The sequence below is a fragment of the Rhinolophus sinicus genome, chromosome 15, assembly GCF_057876585.1.
Source record: "Rhinolophus sinicus isolate RSI-liver-muscle chromosome 15, RSI-T2T, whole genome shotgun sequence".
NCBI classification, from domain to species: Eukaryota; Metazoa; Chordata; class Mammalia; order Chiroptera; family Rhinolophidae; genus Rhinolophus; species Rhinolophus sinicus.
The window spans coordinates 23,592,354-23,610,957 of record NC_142515.1 but is presented as its reverse complement, the minus strand read 5'-3'; the positions used below and the strand labels follow the sequence as shown (position 1 = coordinate 23,610,957).

At 50.1% G+C, this 18,604-nt stretch overlaps 1 protein-coding gene across 15 annotated transcripts in view; it reads left to right on the top strand.

Moving 5' to 3' along the window:
- PAX2 (paired box 2) overlaps positions 1-16,579 on the top strand; it is an 89,563-nt gene extending 72,984 nt beyond the window's left edge. For 9 of the 15 annotated variants that reach the window (XM_074339185.2, XM_088791891.1, XM_088791887.1 and 6 more), the window contains 3 exons: positions 11,274-11,375; positions 13,602-13,688; positions 14,195-16,579. In XM_074339185.2, coding sequence (XP_074195286.1) covers positions 11,274-11,375; positions 13,602-13,688; positions 14,195-14,316 — 311 coding nt within the window. In that variant the 3' untranslated portion in view covers positions 14,317-16,579. Of the gene's footprint in view, positions 1-11,273; positions 11,376-13,601; positions 13,689-14,175 lie in introns of all 15 variants that reach the window. The other 6 variants (XM_074339179.2, XM_074339177.2, XM_074339182.2 and 3 more) reach the window with 3 other exon arrangements.
- Positions 16,580-18,604: the final 2,025 nt, after the last annotated feature.

Below are 18,604 nucleotides of genomic sequence, written 5' to 3'. Positions count from 1 at the left end.
TGCCAAGTCAAGCTGGTTATTTAAATTTATCACCCACTTTCCCTTCCGCCGCTGGGCTGCTCTAGCTCAGCGGCATCCCTTCTCTCCAGCCCACTGCTCTAGGCTGCTGGTCTGGAACGGAGCCGAGTCGCTCCTAAGTGATAAGGAAAAAGGGACCAGTTAGATGAGAGAGTGGGTTGGTGGCACTCTGGCCCCAGGCTTCCTCAGGTTGGCTGGCTGTGGCTGGTACCTTCTAGCAACTTCTTGCCCTTCCAAAGGACCCCACAGGGGGCCTCCATCAAGCCTTCAGTAGTCCAGGGACCGCTGGGTCAGGGCCTCTTCAGCGAGTTAGTGCCTTCATTCCTTCAAGTCTCCCATCACTGGTAGAAAAGAGCCCCTCTTCCCTCTGACCTCCTCCCCTCAGCCCCTCCCTTCTTGTGTCTGGCCAGGTCTGCAGCCATGGAAGAACATAAGGGGACACTGGCAGTAATGTTGCTCTGGGAGGAGAAGAGTACTAGTTGCAGGATTCCCAAAGTCCCTTGGAGATGTTTCGGAGCATTTAGAGAGTCCCCTGACCTGGTGAAAGTCCACCTTAAAGGTGAGAGCAGGTTCCCTACCCTGGAGCCTGAATGGAGTGAGATGATGCTGGAAGAAGTCAGACAGTGTGCAGAGGCTCTCTGGGCTCACTCCAGAAGCAGAGGAATACACCAGCCCCCAGAGCCGCTGCGCCAAACAGGCTTCCCTGGCCTCGAGCAGGCATCTCTGCCACACACTGGGAGCGCTTCATGCAAGTGCAGCTCTCGCCACCCTCATTTTAGTCCCAGACAGGTAATGGGGGAATGAAATTGAGATCCAGAAAGAAGGCAGATCAAACTCACCAAAACATAGCTGTGTAAAATATAACAAGAATTGTTAATACACAACTAAACCTCATTCTCTGGTGCCAGAAATAGAGGGAAACTCCAAGCCAGAGTGTGTGAGAGATTGCTGGGATCACGCTGAAGGTAAACCCTAACTGGGGGGGTGCTGAGGTTGGAACCCACCAGACGGGAGACATGACTTTGGGCCCAAGAGAAGCAGGAAGCTAGAATAGAGTACTGCCCTTCATAAAGCCAGGAACAGAGCAGGACAACTATTCATGAAAGGGACACACAACAAACTCATCCCAGGGGCCCAGGGAAACAAGTGAGGGGTCCATGAGAAATGGAGACTCCAACCCTGACCCTGGCTCAGAGTCCAAATTTATACCATGAATATATGACTGGAACCCCCAGCCGAGAACTTACATAAAAATGTGTCCAGGATAGTAATGCACTCAGAAACCCCAGCAGGAACAAGAGCAGACCTTCTCTGCAGAGACATCCCACAATCCAGGGCACTGGGACTCCCACAGGGGAAAAAAAAATCCACGACTAAAGATGAGCTCACTATAAAAAATTACGCACCTCATATGAACACAAACTGCATGAGGGAGAGTTGGCAGAAGTAATAAATAGGGCAATTAACACCCCCAAGAACTGGAGATCATAGAACAATCCAAAAGCAACTATAAAAGATGCATGTTTAATATTCTAAACAAGATAAAAGAGAAGTATAGTTTTGTGTTTATCACAGATCCAGACCCCACATCCCCTTCCCCACCATGGCTCAGCAAACTGTAAGATAAAGGGTAAATAAATAAAGGGTAAATAAATAAAGGGTAAAGAATGAAGACCATACCTATAGCTTATTGTTTTGGGGTTCTGGAGCCATGGAAAGAGATAAGCCTCAGGCAGCCCTGAAAGTAGAGCCTGTCCCTGCTTTTCCAAGCTCCCAGATGGCTAACTCGCAGTAGAGAATCTTCCCTTTACCTTGGAAAAATGTCAGAACATTGGAGAACTATGACAAGGGCAGTACGTTCCTCCCAGCGAGGATGGGGTGGTGGTTAAAAAATAAAAAGCCTTGTTAGCTTCTCCACCCTGGTGGAGAGAAGGTGGTTTTATTCCAAAGCTTGGGAGAAACTTCTCTTGATGCCTAGACACTGCAGCTCTGAAGGAACCCATAGCGAAGAACAAGGAGGAGATGTGCATGCTGCTCAAGAGGGATGGGCCCAGGACAGGGAGAGGGAGCCGAAGATGCTGCTTTCCTGGAAGCTGGCAAATTTGAGCAGAGATGGGGGTGCCAGTAAGGCAAAGTTCCAAAAAAGCAATGGGCTGCCCCCCCACCCCACCCCTCGGGCCTGGAGGCCAGGGAGAGCAGTGTGGGCTCAGCTTCTGAGAAAGGATTGCAAACCCTTAGAAGCTCAGACTCCTTGCCCACATCTGGGATGGTCAGAGAAGTGGCCTTTGAGCAGATAGCAGTGTGGACCCTGGGAAGCCCTCCTACCACTCAGGGAGTCCTGAGGACCTGCAGGAACTGCTTCTTTCCTGTAGTTAACAACCCCCTTCCAATGCGACTGCATTTCCCTCCATAAAACAAACAGCTTAGCCCTTGGCCAGCCCCTGGGGGAGGAGAGGGCAATAAAAGCTGAGAAATGTTTCTGAAGGAGGCTGGGAGTCTCCTAGCCTTGTCTGTCGGCTCAAAGCCTCTGATTAGCTAGAGGAATTTAGGGCACAGACATCAGATTTTCTCTCCAATCTTGAAAGGAGAAGACTGGGGCAACATCAATATGCTGCACGTCAGAGAGCCTTTTACTGTGGAGGCTGAACCAAGCCCGAGGGCTTCTCCTCAGCACCCCGGGGCCCTACACCCTTCATGTGAGCTGAGAAGGCCCCGTGGAAAGAGTCTAGCTTTCTCCCCAAATCCCTGAGGCCTCCAGTCACATCCCCCAGGACCTCCAGCCACCAGACCTCAGTTCTGATTTAATTATGGGGGCATTTCCATAGCAATGAGACATTGACAGATAAGGCGGGGGCCCTGGGCCTGCAGCCTAGGGAATCGTTGGATCAGGGCTCTTTCTCTTCCTCCTTTACCCCATCCAGCTCTAGAGGGAAAGGATATTGAAAAGAAGAGGCATTCATCTACTCCAGGACTGGGAGAATCAGGTCAAATTTGAGCAGAATAAAAGCTGTACCACCTCACTCTCCAGCCGCAATCCCACGCCCATGTCTGTGCCCACCGGCCCTCCCAGGGGTGATCTGCTGCCCTCCACGGCAGGGTGCCTTGGGCAGAAGCACATGGGGTGCTAATGGAGCTGCAGAGGGGAGGAGAGTCCCTGGGGAAGATGAAGAAGGTATGGATGGTTCCCAGGCATCTTAGCAAAGATGTAATTCCATGGTCTTTCTAAGCTGAGTTCAAATTTGACCCATTGCCCCGGACCTTTATTCTTGACTCCTCCCTTCATCTTTTCCCTGCATCCAGGAGACCCACGGCTGAGCATGCTCTCTGGTCTGTACTTGGCCCTCCACAGCCTGGTCTCACCAATTCATTTGGAGATCAGAGAGAGGCTGATTTGAATCTTAGTGACAATATTTTCAAGAAATCAATGATCTGTATTTCAAGCGCGTGTAGTAGCCAACTCAAAGGGTTGCCTAGTGAAAAACACTGGGCACTGCTTTCATGATTGCCTAGGTTATAGGGAACATTTTGGTTGCTGTAGATGTTTAGAGATGCTTGGTTTGTCCCAAAAAAGAGTCCTCCAAAGGGGGGAATACCCCAGCCCTAAGCTTGTTTGCTCCCTTATTTGGCACTTTCTACGAAGTAAAGTTCGGCTAAGTAAAAGTAAAGTCAGTCAACCTAACCTTTTCTGAATGACCAGAAATTGTAAATAGTGGTATCCCAATGAATGTTACAGGTATGTATTGGGACCAAGGGCTCAGAAATGTCCAGGTGGCCTCAAAGCCACCTAGGCAAGACCTGAAAGCTTGTTTCCCCCAGAGAGCCAGCCCCCCCCCTCCACACAGGTGACAGGAAGACCCTCTACTCCCTCCCCAGGGTGATCAGAATCTTGCCTTCCCTCCCATTAGCTGTAGCCTCAGGACAAACATGCCAGCACTTTTTCAGCCCTGAGCTTTGGAAGGCAAGCCCTGCCACTATTGTTACTTCTAAGAAGGCTTTGAGCGCTTTCAGCCTGGAATCCCCCCCTCTCCTCTCTGGTGGCAGAGGGGCTGGCAGGCAGGGAGGGAGGAAATCCTGGGCAGGCTCAGAGAGCAGCCTAATGCTCCAGCAGCTTAAGTGGCCGTTTTCCTTGGGATTAGGGTTTCACTTACACAGAGCGCCTGAAAAACGCTGCGCTTTCAGGGGGATTAGAGCTGACAATTCAGTGCTCTCCGAGAACAAAATAAAGCCAGAGAGGAACTGGAGAGCTGGAGTACCGGGAGACTGTGCAAACAGGCTTAACCTCTGCCCACCCAGCACGAGGGCCTCTCTTACTCTGAGCCCATCAGTGAGCCGGAGCCCAGCCTCCAGAGTGCCAGCAGCTGCCCAACTCCAATCTTCACTTATGGTTTGCTAATGGAGCCAGAGAAGGCAGCGTGGGGAGGTGAAAAGAGGAGAGGGCTAGGATGTCTTCCTCTCTCTGAGCCTCAGTTTCCTCCTCTGTAAACTGAGGAAGTTGAACTAGAAGATAACCAAATTCTCTATCAGCCCTCTGAAAACGTGATTCTCCCCAGTACTCCCTAGCCGTATTCCAGGACCCTGAGGCTGCAGCGCCATCCATGGTCCAGCCGCGTTAGAATTGGAAGTCTTCTCTTGTGGGGCCCTAGGTCAGCAGACTACCATGGCCCAGATGAAGGCTGTGTGCTGTGAGAAGGGACGCGACCGTATAACTGGTTTTGTCCAGCTGGTTGTCCGTGGAGGTGCAGACCTCACTGAGACCACACAGATCTGGGCATTATCCCTGCCTAGGACATACCAGGGACTAGATGAAAGGGCCAACTGTCAGTGGGAAGCAAGATCAGCTAGGAGAGCAGCCACAGCCCCCTCTGCTGGAGCCCAGAGAAGGCAAACCTCAGGATGAGTAGCTATGGGGCCAAGACCGGCCTAAGGCTGGGGGCCCTCACACAGGTACCTCCGCCGTAGAGTAGAAACCTTGGGGAGGATTTGGAAACCTGGGGAATAAGAAATAAAATGAAACATGCTAAAAAACTCTTCCCCTCTCCTTTTAAAGCACTGTTTACAGATTTCAAGTGTGTAACTTAGGTTATTATGTAACTTGGATTGGTCATAAAGTGATCATAATTGGTACAGTAAATGTAAGTGTACAGTATATTTAGGCAGTAATTACAAATTTAATAACTGTGTCTTCTTTGGAAGTCGTATATAAATGCTTGTGTCAAATGCAGCCACAGACTGCCAACCTTGAAGCAATCTAATGTCTTCATTTTCGCTACCTTATGAGAAGCAGACAAACTTGAGGGTAGGATAGTAAAACAAGAGTTATGTTTTCTGGCCTTAGGGTCCTCCACAGTGTCAAGTGGATACCGAAAGTGCTCATTTTCAGAGAAAGATGCTGAGGAAAAGCATCTCTAAACTCATTGAATATAACTTTTGCTGTATAAATCTATGTCTAATAAGTCTTGTTGTCTGAGCCATCACTGAGCCAAAGCATCTCTGCTGCTTTGGCGGCTTCCTTTTTATTATTTCCTTGGTCTTCTGAATGTTGACATTTTCCTGACTTGAGATAAGCCGCTCTGCTCTTTCACATGTTATTTTGCTAGTCTTTGTATGATCTTATTTATTGGTACAATTCAAGTGGTTTCAAACAAATCGGTGTCTTTCTTAGGCCAAAGAACAGAGGTTCTTTTTGCTTTTTATAAACAGTGCTTATTAATCTTTGGGTCATGAATACTTTTGAGAATATGATGGAAGCCATCTAGATATTATTTACATGTACCTATAACATTTTATGTGGCTTTATACGGACTCCCTGAAGCACATCCGTGGAGTCCTACAGGACCAGTGAACCCCATTTTAAACCTCTTGCAGTAGAAAATGGAAGAAGCTGAGACATGCAAGAAACAAAAAAGTACAAGATGTTCTGTTGTAGGAGGGATTCGCTTAGCTTAGACCCAGGTCACTTTCCTGGACCAAATACCTATCTATTTTCTGGGTCTACAGTATTTGAGAATGTCGTTCTAGAATCACCCAAGTATACTGCTTGTTCTGTAGTCCAGGTTCTGCCATCTACTAGCTGTGAAATCTTGGACATAATACTTAGTTAGCCCCTCTGAGTTTCAGTTTCTCATCTATAAAACGGTGATTAAAAACAGATCAACATCATAGGCTGAGATGAGGATTAAATGAGCTCACACATAGAAAATATTTAGGACAGTGCCTACCGTATAGTAGGTGCTAGCTAGTGTAGGTACAAGCAGAAACACAACTTTATCCTTGATTCTTAGACCTGACAAAAATAGCGTAAATTATCTGGTGACTGAAATTTTCCAATTTCTTAATAGTCTTTCCCTTTGCTTTTCTCTGTACTTGTAAGAGGCACTGCACTTAGATTCTCCAGAACAGTTGATTCGATCTGGCCCATTTGGTAAGGAATGTCTGACAAAAGTGCACTGTCTGATTCAGATGTAGTGATTGCTGTAGAAATTGGCTTTAGAATCTTCAGGGACTTCTGCAGTTGAACTGAGAAGATATCCTCATCAAGTACAGTGCATCTAACACTTCTGGGTACTTTAAGATTCTCAGCTACTACTGTGTCTTGAAGAGCCTCTTTGTTTTTCAGAAAACTCTCAAAGGAGATTAATACTCCACCCCATGGAGTTTTACTACAGACTTTGGTGTCGGAATTTTATTCTTTGTATCCTGTTTTCCTTGCCTCGTCTTAACGATGGCAGTGACAATATGAGATTTTGCTTGTTGGATGACTTGTTTTCCTTTTCTTTGGCTCTTCTGGCAAGTACCTGGCTTTGTGTTATCATTAAAAGGCAGTGTGGCATAGACATAGCTTCAAACTTTGGCTCTATCATTTACTAGTTCTGTAGCCATAGGAAGGTCATTAGGGCTTTCCGTGCCTCCATTTTCTCAACTTCAAAACAAGCACGTTAGGCTGAGCATCTCAAAGGCCCTTCCACTTTTGAAACCTTTGTAACCTTAGGAAGTAAGTATCCAATATGAAATGCCCATCCTCTTGTAATATGTGGGGTTTGATCCATTTCTGATTCTTGGTGGTGTTTTCATGTTAGTGGCATTGTCAGTGAGCAAAGCAAATACTTTAGCGCTTCCTATCTCATGTTGGATGGCACATATTTTATAACTGGTGTATTCTGCTGTATAGCTGTTTTCTTCTCTTCCTGCACTTTTGCTTTTTTTGAGGATGTGGCTGTGCTTACAGTTTTAGAGTTCGTCTCCGCTCCCATGTCCATCTGTCTATAGTAATGCAAGGCCCAGTGGTCTGTCGATTCTTCCTTGCACAGATTCCATTATCCATTCATATTCTCTCACTAAAAGAGGCTTGCTCAAAGAATGCTGCCGGGCAAATGGTATGATGGTCTTAGTAATTTGAAAACTTCCTGCAGTATGTGTTTTCCATTATTGACAACGGTGTTCTAAAAGAATATATGACTCTGGCAAGAGTTTGGTCAATTTTTCTCCTGCTCATCAGGTGTCACCTGTGTACTAATGAAGCCATTGAGAGTGCTTTGTATGCAGTGGCTTGCACCTTTGTTGGCTTAGGGGTCCTGAACAGACACCTCTTTGTGGTGCTACTCATGTTCCAGAATCTGCAGCAGCAGAAGCACAGCCATATGAGTAGCTGAATATTAGGACGCTTGCATGCTTTTTCCTCACCATGGGTCTCTTCTCTCACATTTTAAAAATATCTGGTAACTGTATCTATGAGTTTGTTTTTGTTTTGTTCTGTTCATTGTTTCTTTCCTTTTTTAAAAGAAAAATATTCCATGTATGAGTGAAATCATACAGTTTGTCTTTCTCTGATTTATTTCACTTAGCATAATACCCTCAACGTCCATCCACATTGTTGCAAATGGCAGGATTTCATCTTTTTATGGCTGTGTGGTATTCCATTATATATATAATAACACATCTTTATCCATTTATCAGTTGATGGACACTTAGGATGTTTCCATACCTTGGCTATTTTAAATAATACTGCAATGAACAGAGGTTCATATATCTTTTTGAATTAGTGGTTTCATATTTTTTGGATAAATACAGATATCAAATTATAATGTCGTACACCTGAAACTTACATAATGTTATAAACCAATGTTACCTTCATAAAAAAATCCATAGACTTTAGAAATGTGTCGTTCAATCAACAATTCTGTGGGTGACTTTCAGCATGCAAATTTTCTGTAAGTTGGACTTACCATTTTGCAAGAGGAAAAGCAAGTGAAAATAAACCTTGTAGTAGGTGTACCTCCAGGTTACCTGGAAATACCTTTCCAGTCATCCAGACTTTCTTCCTCTCCCCTGAAGCTAGGTAGAGGATTGTGTGACAAAACCATAGATTACAAGGAATTCATGTGTGACAGGTTGTGGAAACCATGCAGCTGAAAATCAGAATTCAGATGCATTTAAATTCCTATTTATTAAGAAAGAAGCATTTTCTGGCTGCTTTGTAGATACTAAGATTGCAGGACCAAGCGGACTTGCGTTTCTATGTCTTTCTAATTTCAAAACTTCTACATCCTCCCTAACTCTCCTGGCATGGGTCTTTTTTTTTTTTTTTTTTAACCAGTAAGTGCCATATTATTAATCTCTCTAGGAATTGATAGACATTGCTGTCATCGTCCACTTCATGTCTACTCCTATGAGAGGTGGTCAGAAGGAGTGTACCCTTTATTGATAATAGAAGTAATGAAAGAAAACCCACAAACCCAGCAAACACAGATTCTTCTGTCTCTCTGTGATCTCTTGTTTACAGGTCTACTCTGTTGTTTATTCTTGAGTTTTAAAATGTAAGATATTAGCTATATCAGATAAATGTAGAGGAAAATCATTTTATTGAATGATAAAGCTAAGTCACACGATGAGTCCCTCACCGTAAATCTTTCATGATCCTATAAAAATTCATAATCCATTGTTCAAATTATTTTTAGAGAAAAAGATTCAAACATTTACATTTTGTCCCAGCCTTTACCACTTCAAAGGAGACCAACACATAGGAAACAATTAAAAAACAATATAACCCACCTGGAGTTGGCTATAAAAGCAACAGTGATAGAAAATTAAGTAACAAGTATTTATTTAGCATCTACCATATTCTCAACTGTGCAAGATAACACAGAAGACAGGGTCCTGCCCTCAGTTTGATTCTGATCTATTTGAGGAAGCAAGCCATGATATGAAACAACAGGGCTGGTCCATTATGAAATATAATGACGTGATAAACCATGGAGCAGAGATACTATAGAAATTTAGAAGAGAGAAACTTCTCTGATAAGTAGAATAGTAGGGGTTGTAAGACTTCAGCTGGAAGGAGAGAGAAACTATGAGTAAGAAGATGAAAACTATATGGCAAAAGCACAGAGGTTTCACAGCGCACAAGCCAGTGAAAACAGTCAAACTAAACCAGGGGGGGTGCAAATCAGAGCTGAGAAAGCTGGGTGGGGAAGAGCACCTGGGAGGTTGTGAAAGCTTGGCAGAGTTTAGATTCAAACTGTAGCCTACAGAGAATCAATGATGGTTTTTACAAGGGAAGTGATGTGATGAGAGCAAGATTTCACGAGGACTTCACATTTGGGAGACACCAGAGGGGGAAGAATGTGGAGGCACAGAATACAAGCAAGAAAACTGTTGTGAGAAACTGAGGGCAGGTCTTAGGAGCTGAGCTATGGATGTGGTAGAGGAAATGAGAAGGGACGGACGTGACAGACATTGCTAAGAGGAACTGACCACATTTGGTGACTGACTTCATACAGAGGGGGAGGAAAAAGCCTGTCAAGAAAGGACTCCAATATTTTTGGTCTGATGGTTTTCAAGTGGGTCATCAGTAGAACTGATTGTGGGGAAGATGAATCAGCTTTTATTCCTGTCAGGTTTGAGGTGACAGTGGGACACCTAATGAAAATGTTCAGCAGGCAACTGGAAATACAGAAATCGGAGCTGTATCTCTGTAGACTGAGGGAAGGAAGGATGAATCACTCAGATGTGTTAAGGTGAGGGTGAGGAAACTCACATGTCTCAGAAAAGGAGGTGAGGTGAATTTCAAGGGGAGAGTGGCAAGGACAGAGAGTGAGAGGTACTTTGGAATAGCCATCAGGAGGATGAGGATTAGTGTGATTGATAAAAAGAAACTGAACTGGGCCAGATATGCATAGTTCTATGGCTTCCTCCAGCCACACCTTGCCTTCCCAGGTTTGGACAGAGGCACTAGAGTGGGAGAGTGGCACTGGCTGAAGAGGAGGATAAGAGGAATCTGGAGAGGATGACGGGGACCCAGGAGAGCATAAAGTAGTCTCTAGGGCATGGAAGTGTGGGAGAGGAAGGAGAGCAAATTATTGTTGTTAGAGAATGGAGCATGCTAAAATGCAAAGGGAGGTGGTGACCCCTTCATGGTGATGGAGGGGACAGGCAAGGAAGGGAGGCCACTCAGGTGCAACTGTGTTCCAGAGGCGATGTCTATGGATTATGGGTGTTTCCCTAATATTGACTCGCTTTGCCTTCACTCCAGGCAAGTAGGAAATCCCTGTCTCCCACCCTCCAGGCTCTAGCTAATAGAGGCCTCCCAGGATAGAAGTCCAGCAGTTAGCGGGGGGAGCAGATTTTGCTTATTGGAACTTGGTCTGATCCACTTGCACTGTTGGCTCAAAAACTCCTGATTCGCTTCAGGGGTGGTTTTCTATTTAAATGCCATAAACACTAACAGCAAAATAGCCCACTGGCTGGCCCCCTGCTCTCCACACCTGCCAGCACTACTTGGAAAGGACAAGGAAGACCCATCAGCCTGTGTGGATGGTGGTGGGGTATCTTCCAAGCTGAAGGGAAAGATGGAGTGTTAGGGAGGGGGGAGGTGAGCAAGATATGGTAATAGAGGTCCATTTGGCTACTGGAGAGACCACAGCCAAATGTCTTGCTGGAAAGGAGGAGTAAAACCAGGTCACCCCCTCTGGGTTTGGGTTACAAAGAGACACAAGCAAAGGCAAACACATATGCACATACATGCACAGAGAGCTAGCAGAGCAGAGGTGCCCACGCACAGCTATCATAGAACAGATATTTAGGTAACGAACTTAGATACTTGTAAAGGCATACCTGGACCTGCTCCTCATCTGCACCCCATGGGTCTGCACACAGCTCTTTCCTCTCTTAGGGGTTCTCTTTCCATGAAATAGCCTGCTGTGAGTAGAGGCAGCCCCCTCTCTTCTAGGCCTCACCCCTTCCCCTTTGTGTTTTTCCAGGTCGTGACATGGCGAGCACCACTCTGCCTGGTTACCCCCCTCACGTGCCCCCCACTGGCCAGGGAAGCTACCCCACTTCCACCCTGGCAGGAATGGTGCCTGGTAGGTGAAAATGTTGCAGCTGCCTAATTTAGGTGGGGTAACGAAATTGTGGGTGAGCTGCTGAGTGATCTATAGTCTGAGATGGGGGTGCAAGGAGACCCAACATCCCTTCCCCAAAACCATTGCTATTCTATCCCTCTCCCTAAAGGCTGCAATAGGTCCCCTATCCTCCCTCATAAGCAACCCAGAGAGGGAGCCTGCAGAAGTACCCCTATGTGCACCCCACTGTATGTCATGGCCCTTCCACAGGGTCCACCCACCCAAGCCTGTGCCCAGGGAGCTCTCAGCCTCAGCTCTGCCCTCAGTGCCCCAGCCCACCCCCAGCCAGCTGACACTGCTTGGAAGAAGTTGCCCTGGTTTCCATGGAAACTTGGAGCCAAGAACCATTTCCAGGGGCATGTCAGTCACTCAGACAAAGCCTGGTCCACACCAACCCACAGGGAAGACCAGTGTTGAGAACCCACCTCACCCCAGAGAGAGGAGGGAGCTAGTCCCTATGGAAGAGGAACAGAGGAAGGCTATAGCAGGAACCAGAGAGGCTGACCTCAGAGAGATGAGATAGAGCACTCCCACATCTCCTCAGAGGAATCAGGCTCTCCTTGCTCCACCCGTGGTCTGCGAGGAGCTGGGTTGGGCTGTGTGATCAGAGAGGCAGAGGCTGCATTTAGGCTCTGGTGATGGCAGCTGGAGCTTGTACTCTTCCCGAACCCTGGCTCCCTGGGAGCCAGACGTGAAGCCAAAGAGAGTAGAAGCTCCTATTCACATAAACACCAAAAAAACCTCTTGTCTTCAAGAGAGTGAGACTCATTGGGCCTACACCCACTCCTGCTGGCTGCCTTTTTGTGTGCCCCTTCCCTGAAGCTCAACTCTCATGGGGGTGGGGGGTCAAAGAAGAGGTGACTGGCCCCATTCCTGGACTGTCCAAATGGGACAGCCCTGGGTAAACAGAGTTGGGGAGGAGAGCGTGATAAAGAGGGCATTGCTGCAGGGTGTGGTAGAATAGGGGCTGAAGGGAGTTAGAGGAACTGGGTAAGGAGAGGTGAGGGTGAGGGGAGTCCTACCCAAATGTGGGGTAGAGGGAGTAGAAGTATTGGGGGCAAGAAGATTCTTCCAGGAAGGTCCTAGCAGTGAGCAGGTGGAGGCTGAAGAAGGTCTTAGAGAGGTGGGGGTGAGGGAGGGGGGAGTCTGCAAGGAGGTGGGGATGAGGGGAGCCGCAGAGAGCTCACGGTGGCAAGGGGGGAGTCGTTAAACAGAATCTAGTGCTGATGAGGAAATTACACTTGTTTCATTAGCGATGGGGAAGGAGATAGCTCAGTTCCTCTTGGTCACAGTTGAGCTCAGAAGCTCATTATCCTGCTGCACGCATGCTTTCCCTCCTCGTCAATAAACAGGCTTTCCAGTGGCTGCATCCCCCACCCCCACCCCAGCTCTCTCTCTGAGAGGGGCCCCTTCTCCTCTACTTAACCCGCGGTTAGGGATCACTGTAAACAGTCTGGGGTCATCACACAGGAGAAAGGGCGAGGGGGAAACCCGGAGGCCTGGCCTTTCTCCCGCGGAGGGAGTGAAGCCGCTTCCGACGGCTTCCAGCCCACGAGGCCCTTCTCTCACAGCGCGAGGACCAGCAGGCAGTCCACTTGCTCCCTGCCGCCTGCTTTCCCTGCTGCGTGGCCCAAGAATCGACTCTCTAGAGGGCAAGGCGGGAGAGGGTGTTTCCCAGCAGAGCCCCCACCCTTGTTTTGGCACCGTGCTGAGATGCTATTCTTAGGACTTTCTGGGACAAAGTGTCCCGAGGGCCTTTCTTCGCCACCCTCCCCCTCTTCCACCCCGTGGTGCTATGGCTCCCAGAACCAGAGTCTCCACTAAAAAGGCTCTGGCCCTCGAATGAAACGGGGCAGGGAGACTAGACCTGAAACAAACCCTTCCAGGGTGGCCCGGAGCGCCTCCACAGGGGAGCTACCGCCGGGCACTGCCCTGCAGTTGCCTTCATGCGGGTATGCGAGGCGCGTGGGTGTTTCCGCATCCGCCCCCTCACACACACACACCACAGGCTCTCCCCACGTGGACTCAGTGGATTGCTCCACCTCCGCCCGGCCCCCACGTCGGTAGCAGGCATTGCCCTGTCCGCTGCACCTGCACCTTGGGCCCGGGGGGTAGCCGCTGGTCAGGGGTGTCGGGTCTGTCCCAGTGTTGCTGGTGTCTGACCCGTTCTCCCCCACCCTCTCGCAGGGAGCGAGTTCTCCGGCAACCCGTACAGCCACCCCCAGTACACCGCCTACAACGAGGCTTGGAGATTCAGCAACCCCGCCTTACTAAGTGAGTACGCCACCTGGCTGGCCCGCGGCTCAGCGCGTCCGCCCGCCGGCGGGCTCCGCGGGGCTGCTTCCGGACACGTCCGACTCCCCGCCATCCGACCTTTGGGTGCTGGCCGGTCAGGCTCGTTAGTGCATCACTGAGGGCCAGGATCCCTTGAGGATGCCCACGCCTCCCGCCCTCTCCCCTCCTCTCCCCTCCTCTCCCCTCCCCTCCCTTCCCTTCCTTCTCAGCTCCCTGGAAGGCCCTGCGCCGCCCCCACCCACCTGGGAGGTCCACAGTAGGGCAGCTGCGGTCGCCTATTGAGTCCCCCTCCCACCCAGTGATGCAGCTCTCCAGGAGACTAGCGGCCTGCAGCCCAGCCAAAGTCTCCCTGCCGGAATCCCGCCAGACCCCAGGCCCGGGAGGTCTTTGCTTTGCTTTGCTTTCCTTTTTTGTTCTCCTGTTTGTCCTCTCACCCAGCCCATTCTTCTCCTGTGTTAACTTCCAGGTTCCCCTTATTATTATAGTGCCGCCCCCCGGGGCTCCGCCCCTGCCGCTGCTGCCGCTGCCTATGACCGCCACTAGTTACCGCGGGGACCACATCAAGCTTCAGGCCGATAGCTTCGGCCTCCACATCGTCCCTGTCTGACCGCCCACCCCGGAGAGAGGGAGGACCGATGCGACGCGAAGCCTCTCGCCACCGCCCCAGCCCCATCCCCACCCAGGAAGCCTGCAGCCCTTCACGTCACCCCATCGAAGGCCGGACAGGACGAGTGGAGCCGCGGGCGGGACCCTCAGGCCTGGGCCCGCTGCCCCCAACCCCGCCCGCCGCCCCTCCCCGCCTGCCTGGACTGCGCGGCGCAGCGAGGAGGGAGGAGGGTCCGACCCAGCTCATCCGGCCTCGTCAGAGCCGGCCCGGAGCACCATCCACAACGTCGGACTCTGGCCAGGCCCGCTGCGCGCGGGACACGTTTCTGTGACACACAATCAGCGCGGACTGCAGCGCGGCCCAGCCCCGGAGCAGCCCGCCTCCGACGCTCCAGCGCCAGGAGGCCTCGCTGGAGGGACTGGGCAAAGGGAATTAAAAGAACAAACCGATCTTCTGCAGAAGGAGTAAGAGGCTCCTGCGGAACCCTCGGGGAAAAGTCCTTACCCCCGCGCCACTGGACTGCCACCGCCTTCCGAGTGTGCCCAGCCCCAGGCAGGAGGTGGAATGGAATGGGGGCGTGGGGGCTGGGCTCTAGGGACAAAGGTTGGGTTTTTCAGGTCTTTCCAAGGTTGGGACCCGAGGCAAGGAGGCCCCAGCAGCCCGCAGCCACCGAGCCCGACTCTTGGCTCTTCCTTACTCCATCTGAACTGCCCAGGCACTTCCTTCTAGTGACCAGACTCTCAACCCCACCTTGCCCCTACCTCAGCGTCTCAGCCATCTGCTGACCTCCCAGTCTCCCCTCATGCCGGTCCTTTTCCCATCGCTCTACATCTCTCCCTAACTCGCTGCCCAATCGGAGGCTGTCCGGTGCCTGCCGCAGGACCAGTTCCCACAGGCCATGGGGAACTGGTCTTCCCCAGCAGTTACTTGATGTCCCTCCCCCGACACAGACTCTCCATCTGGGGGTGGTAGGAGCAGGTTCTTTCTGAGCTGGCGTCTAGCGAGCTGCGGCGGGGTGGAAGTGGAGGTCGCCCACTCCCCCCCAGCCTCCTCCTTCCGCAGAAACTGAACAGAACCGCAAAAAAGTCTACATTTATTTAATATGGTGGTCTTTGCAAAAAGGAACAAACAAAAACCCAACAGGCTGCTGCTTTGTAGAAAGACGGTGTGTGTCGTGTGAAGGCGAACCCGTGTATATAACCCCGCCCCGTCCGCCCCGCCCTGCCCAGTAGAGTCCCCGCTGCCCGCCAGCCCTGCCTGTAGATGCGCCCCGCTATCTGTGCTGTGAGAGTCGCCGCTCGCTGGGGGGGAGGGGGGGACACAGCTACACACACACACACTAAAGCACAGCACGTCCTGGGGGGAGGGTGGCATTTTTTATGTTACAAAAAAAATTACAAAAGAAATCTCTATGCAAAATGACGAACATGGTCCTGTGGACTCCTCTCGCCTCTGTTTTGTTGGCTATTTCTCTCTCTAATTCAGTGTTTTCGCTCTCTCCTCCGCATCTCTCTCTTGTGCATCTCTCCCCTCTCTCCATTTCTCTTTCCCCGTCTATCTCTGTGTCTCTCGGTCTTTGTCCCTCTGTCTCTGTCCCTCCTTCAGCCCTGCCCCGGCCGCCTTGCCCTCGCAGCCTAGATCAGAGGTGGCAGCTCCACCCCCGGGCTTGTCCCCTTGCGGCCGTGCCACGCGCGCCCTAGGCCGCCGGCGGCCGGGCAGCCCCGTCCCGTAGTTGCTCTCTCGGTAGCGGCGATGCGCCCTGCATGTCTCCTCACCCGTGGATCGTGACGACTCGAAATAACAGAAACAAACTCAATAAAAGTGAAAATAAATAAATAAATAAATAAAAATCCTTGAACAAATGCGAAAAGGCTTGGAGTCCTCGCCCAGATCTCTCTCCCCTTCGAGCCTTTTTATTTGAAAAGGAAAACGAGAAAAGAGAATAGTTTAAGGGAACTATCGGCGCCCAGCCAGGCTCCAGTGGCCCGAGCTAGACGGCAGGGCGCCGAGGTTCAAACTCCGAGGGCCGGCCCATCCCAGCCTCGCAGGGCTGGCGGGTCAGAGTTCTCAGAGCCAGGACCCAGCGAACCCTCGAGAGAGCCCCTGACAGCTTTGGTCTCCTTGGCCACTTTGAGCGCGTCGGTTCGTTTTTATTCTTTTCTTTCTTTTTCTTTCTTTTTTTTGTGCACATGATAAATAAATAATAATAAATAATAAATAATAATAATAAATAATAATAATAATAAAATTTTGTATGTCACTCCCCATGGCTCCAGGTTTGTCTCTCCCTGTCTCTGGGACAGGCCTCCCCTCACACTGGTCGATCCCAAATAACCCCTTCAATGATCTTCCCAACTACTTTCCCACTGTGACACCCATCCCACCCCTTTGCCAATACCCTCTTGGGGGCAGCTGAAAGCAGGCGAAGGTCGAGACGAGTGGGCTCTTTAGTAGCCACCTTCCCCCACCTGCCTCTCATTTGGGGCAACGAGCTTTCCAAAACTTCAGAGTAACTTCGAATTACGTGTCTATACCAGGCCGATGGGTCGGTCGCCCTGCCTCTCCACCCGCACCCAGATTGAGGTTCAGGCTCTCGGAACGACTTCGGAGGCCCTCTCCGGGTAGGTGGGGGGTTGTTTGCTGTCTTGTCTCTTTCCTCCGCTCCCCGCGCAGCCGCAATTTTATCCCCCAAGTCCGCATAAAGACCGCGGAGACCGCAAACGCTTGTCACAAGTTCCCTCGCAGCGCATATTGTTCCGGGCGCGGACGGTGGTGCCCTGCCCCGCGGAGCCCCGGGGAGTACCTGCGGTTTCCCGAGACCTCGCGCGCCCCCTGTGTCTTGCGGAGTCCCGGGCCCCGGAAAGCAGCAGCTAGGATTGGTGGGTTTGGGTGTGTCCTCGAGAGGGAGAACAGGAACCTGTCTTTGGGTCAGTCGGTGCTTCCATTTCTACTGGCCCAAGGTCTATATGTCCCTGGGTGGTTCTGGGGGTGGGGAATTGGGGAACTGTTTGCTTTTTCAGACACTCTTACTGTTCTTGTGCCCACGTGTCCAGTGAAGGATTTTTGTATGTCCTGTGTCTCTGTTCCTGTTTGGGAGGGATGGAGTGATTGTCCAGGATTGCCCAGGCGGCATCTGAGATACTTGGAAGGGGTCCCCTCTCTATCCCTTCACTTCCCAACTTCAGCCCTCCCCAAAAGGCCGCAGCCTCCACCTGGTCTCTGCCCTTGGAGACTTTCCTTTTCTGCCCCTGGGAAAACTTCCCAGCTCATTTTCCAGCTCAGCCTCCTTCCACTTGGAAGGCTCTTGACGCTCTGAGCTGTCAGGGATGGCTGGGGGCGGGGGGGGGGGGGGGGGGGGGGGGCGGCTGCAAACAGGACCTGCAGGCTGACTAAGGAGTGACCTTCTGTCTTGGCTGGGGCCCGTCTGTCCCAGACACCTCCTTCCCACCAGGATCCCAGAGGCTTTCCTTTCCCCAAGCCTATTTGCCCAGCTCAGCCCCCATCATGTCACTGCAGGAGGATACCAGCATCCCCAATGAATCAGCAAGCCCCTAGTGAAGCCCATCCCCTTCCTCCTTCTTCCCCACCTGTGTCCCCTCCCTGTTCCCCATCTCAGCAAATGACAGTCCCACCTTCAGCTTCCACCCTGCAGAGTGCTCCCCCTCTTGAACATCAGTCTCCTACCACGTTTCCCCAAAAATAAGACCTAGCCAGCCAGACAAGCAGCTCTAATGCATCTTCTGGAGCAAAAATTTATATAAGACCCGGTCTTATTTTACTATAAGGGTCTTTATAATATAATAATATAATATAATTAATATAATATAATACCGGGTCTTATATTAATTTTTGCTCCAAAAGACACATTAGAGCTGATTGTCCGGCTAGATCTTATTTTCAGGGAAACATGGCAGTAAAAAGAATTCTTAATGTGTACTCTCAATATAATATTTATATATTTATTTATATAGTTAAATATTTACTTATTTATAAATTGCATAAATGTGCTATTGAACTAACATATTATTAATTTTTAAGACATAAAATAGGAAAAGAATGAGATTGGAATGCATAAACATAGAAATTCTAATGTTCTCTTCTCATGCCTAAATGGATTATCTTGCCCCCACCCCAAGACGATGTACACTTCCCTTTGGAGATCCTGCTCAGAACCCATCAAAACCCAGCATAGCAGAACATCTGACTATTGCCTCATGCCCAGGTATGTTCTTGGAAGTGGTCAAGGCACTGGGTTGGCCTAGTCAATGCTGCCCTCACCATATGTAGC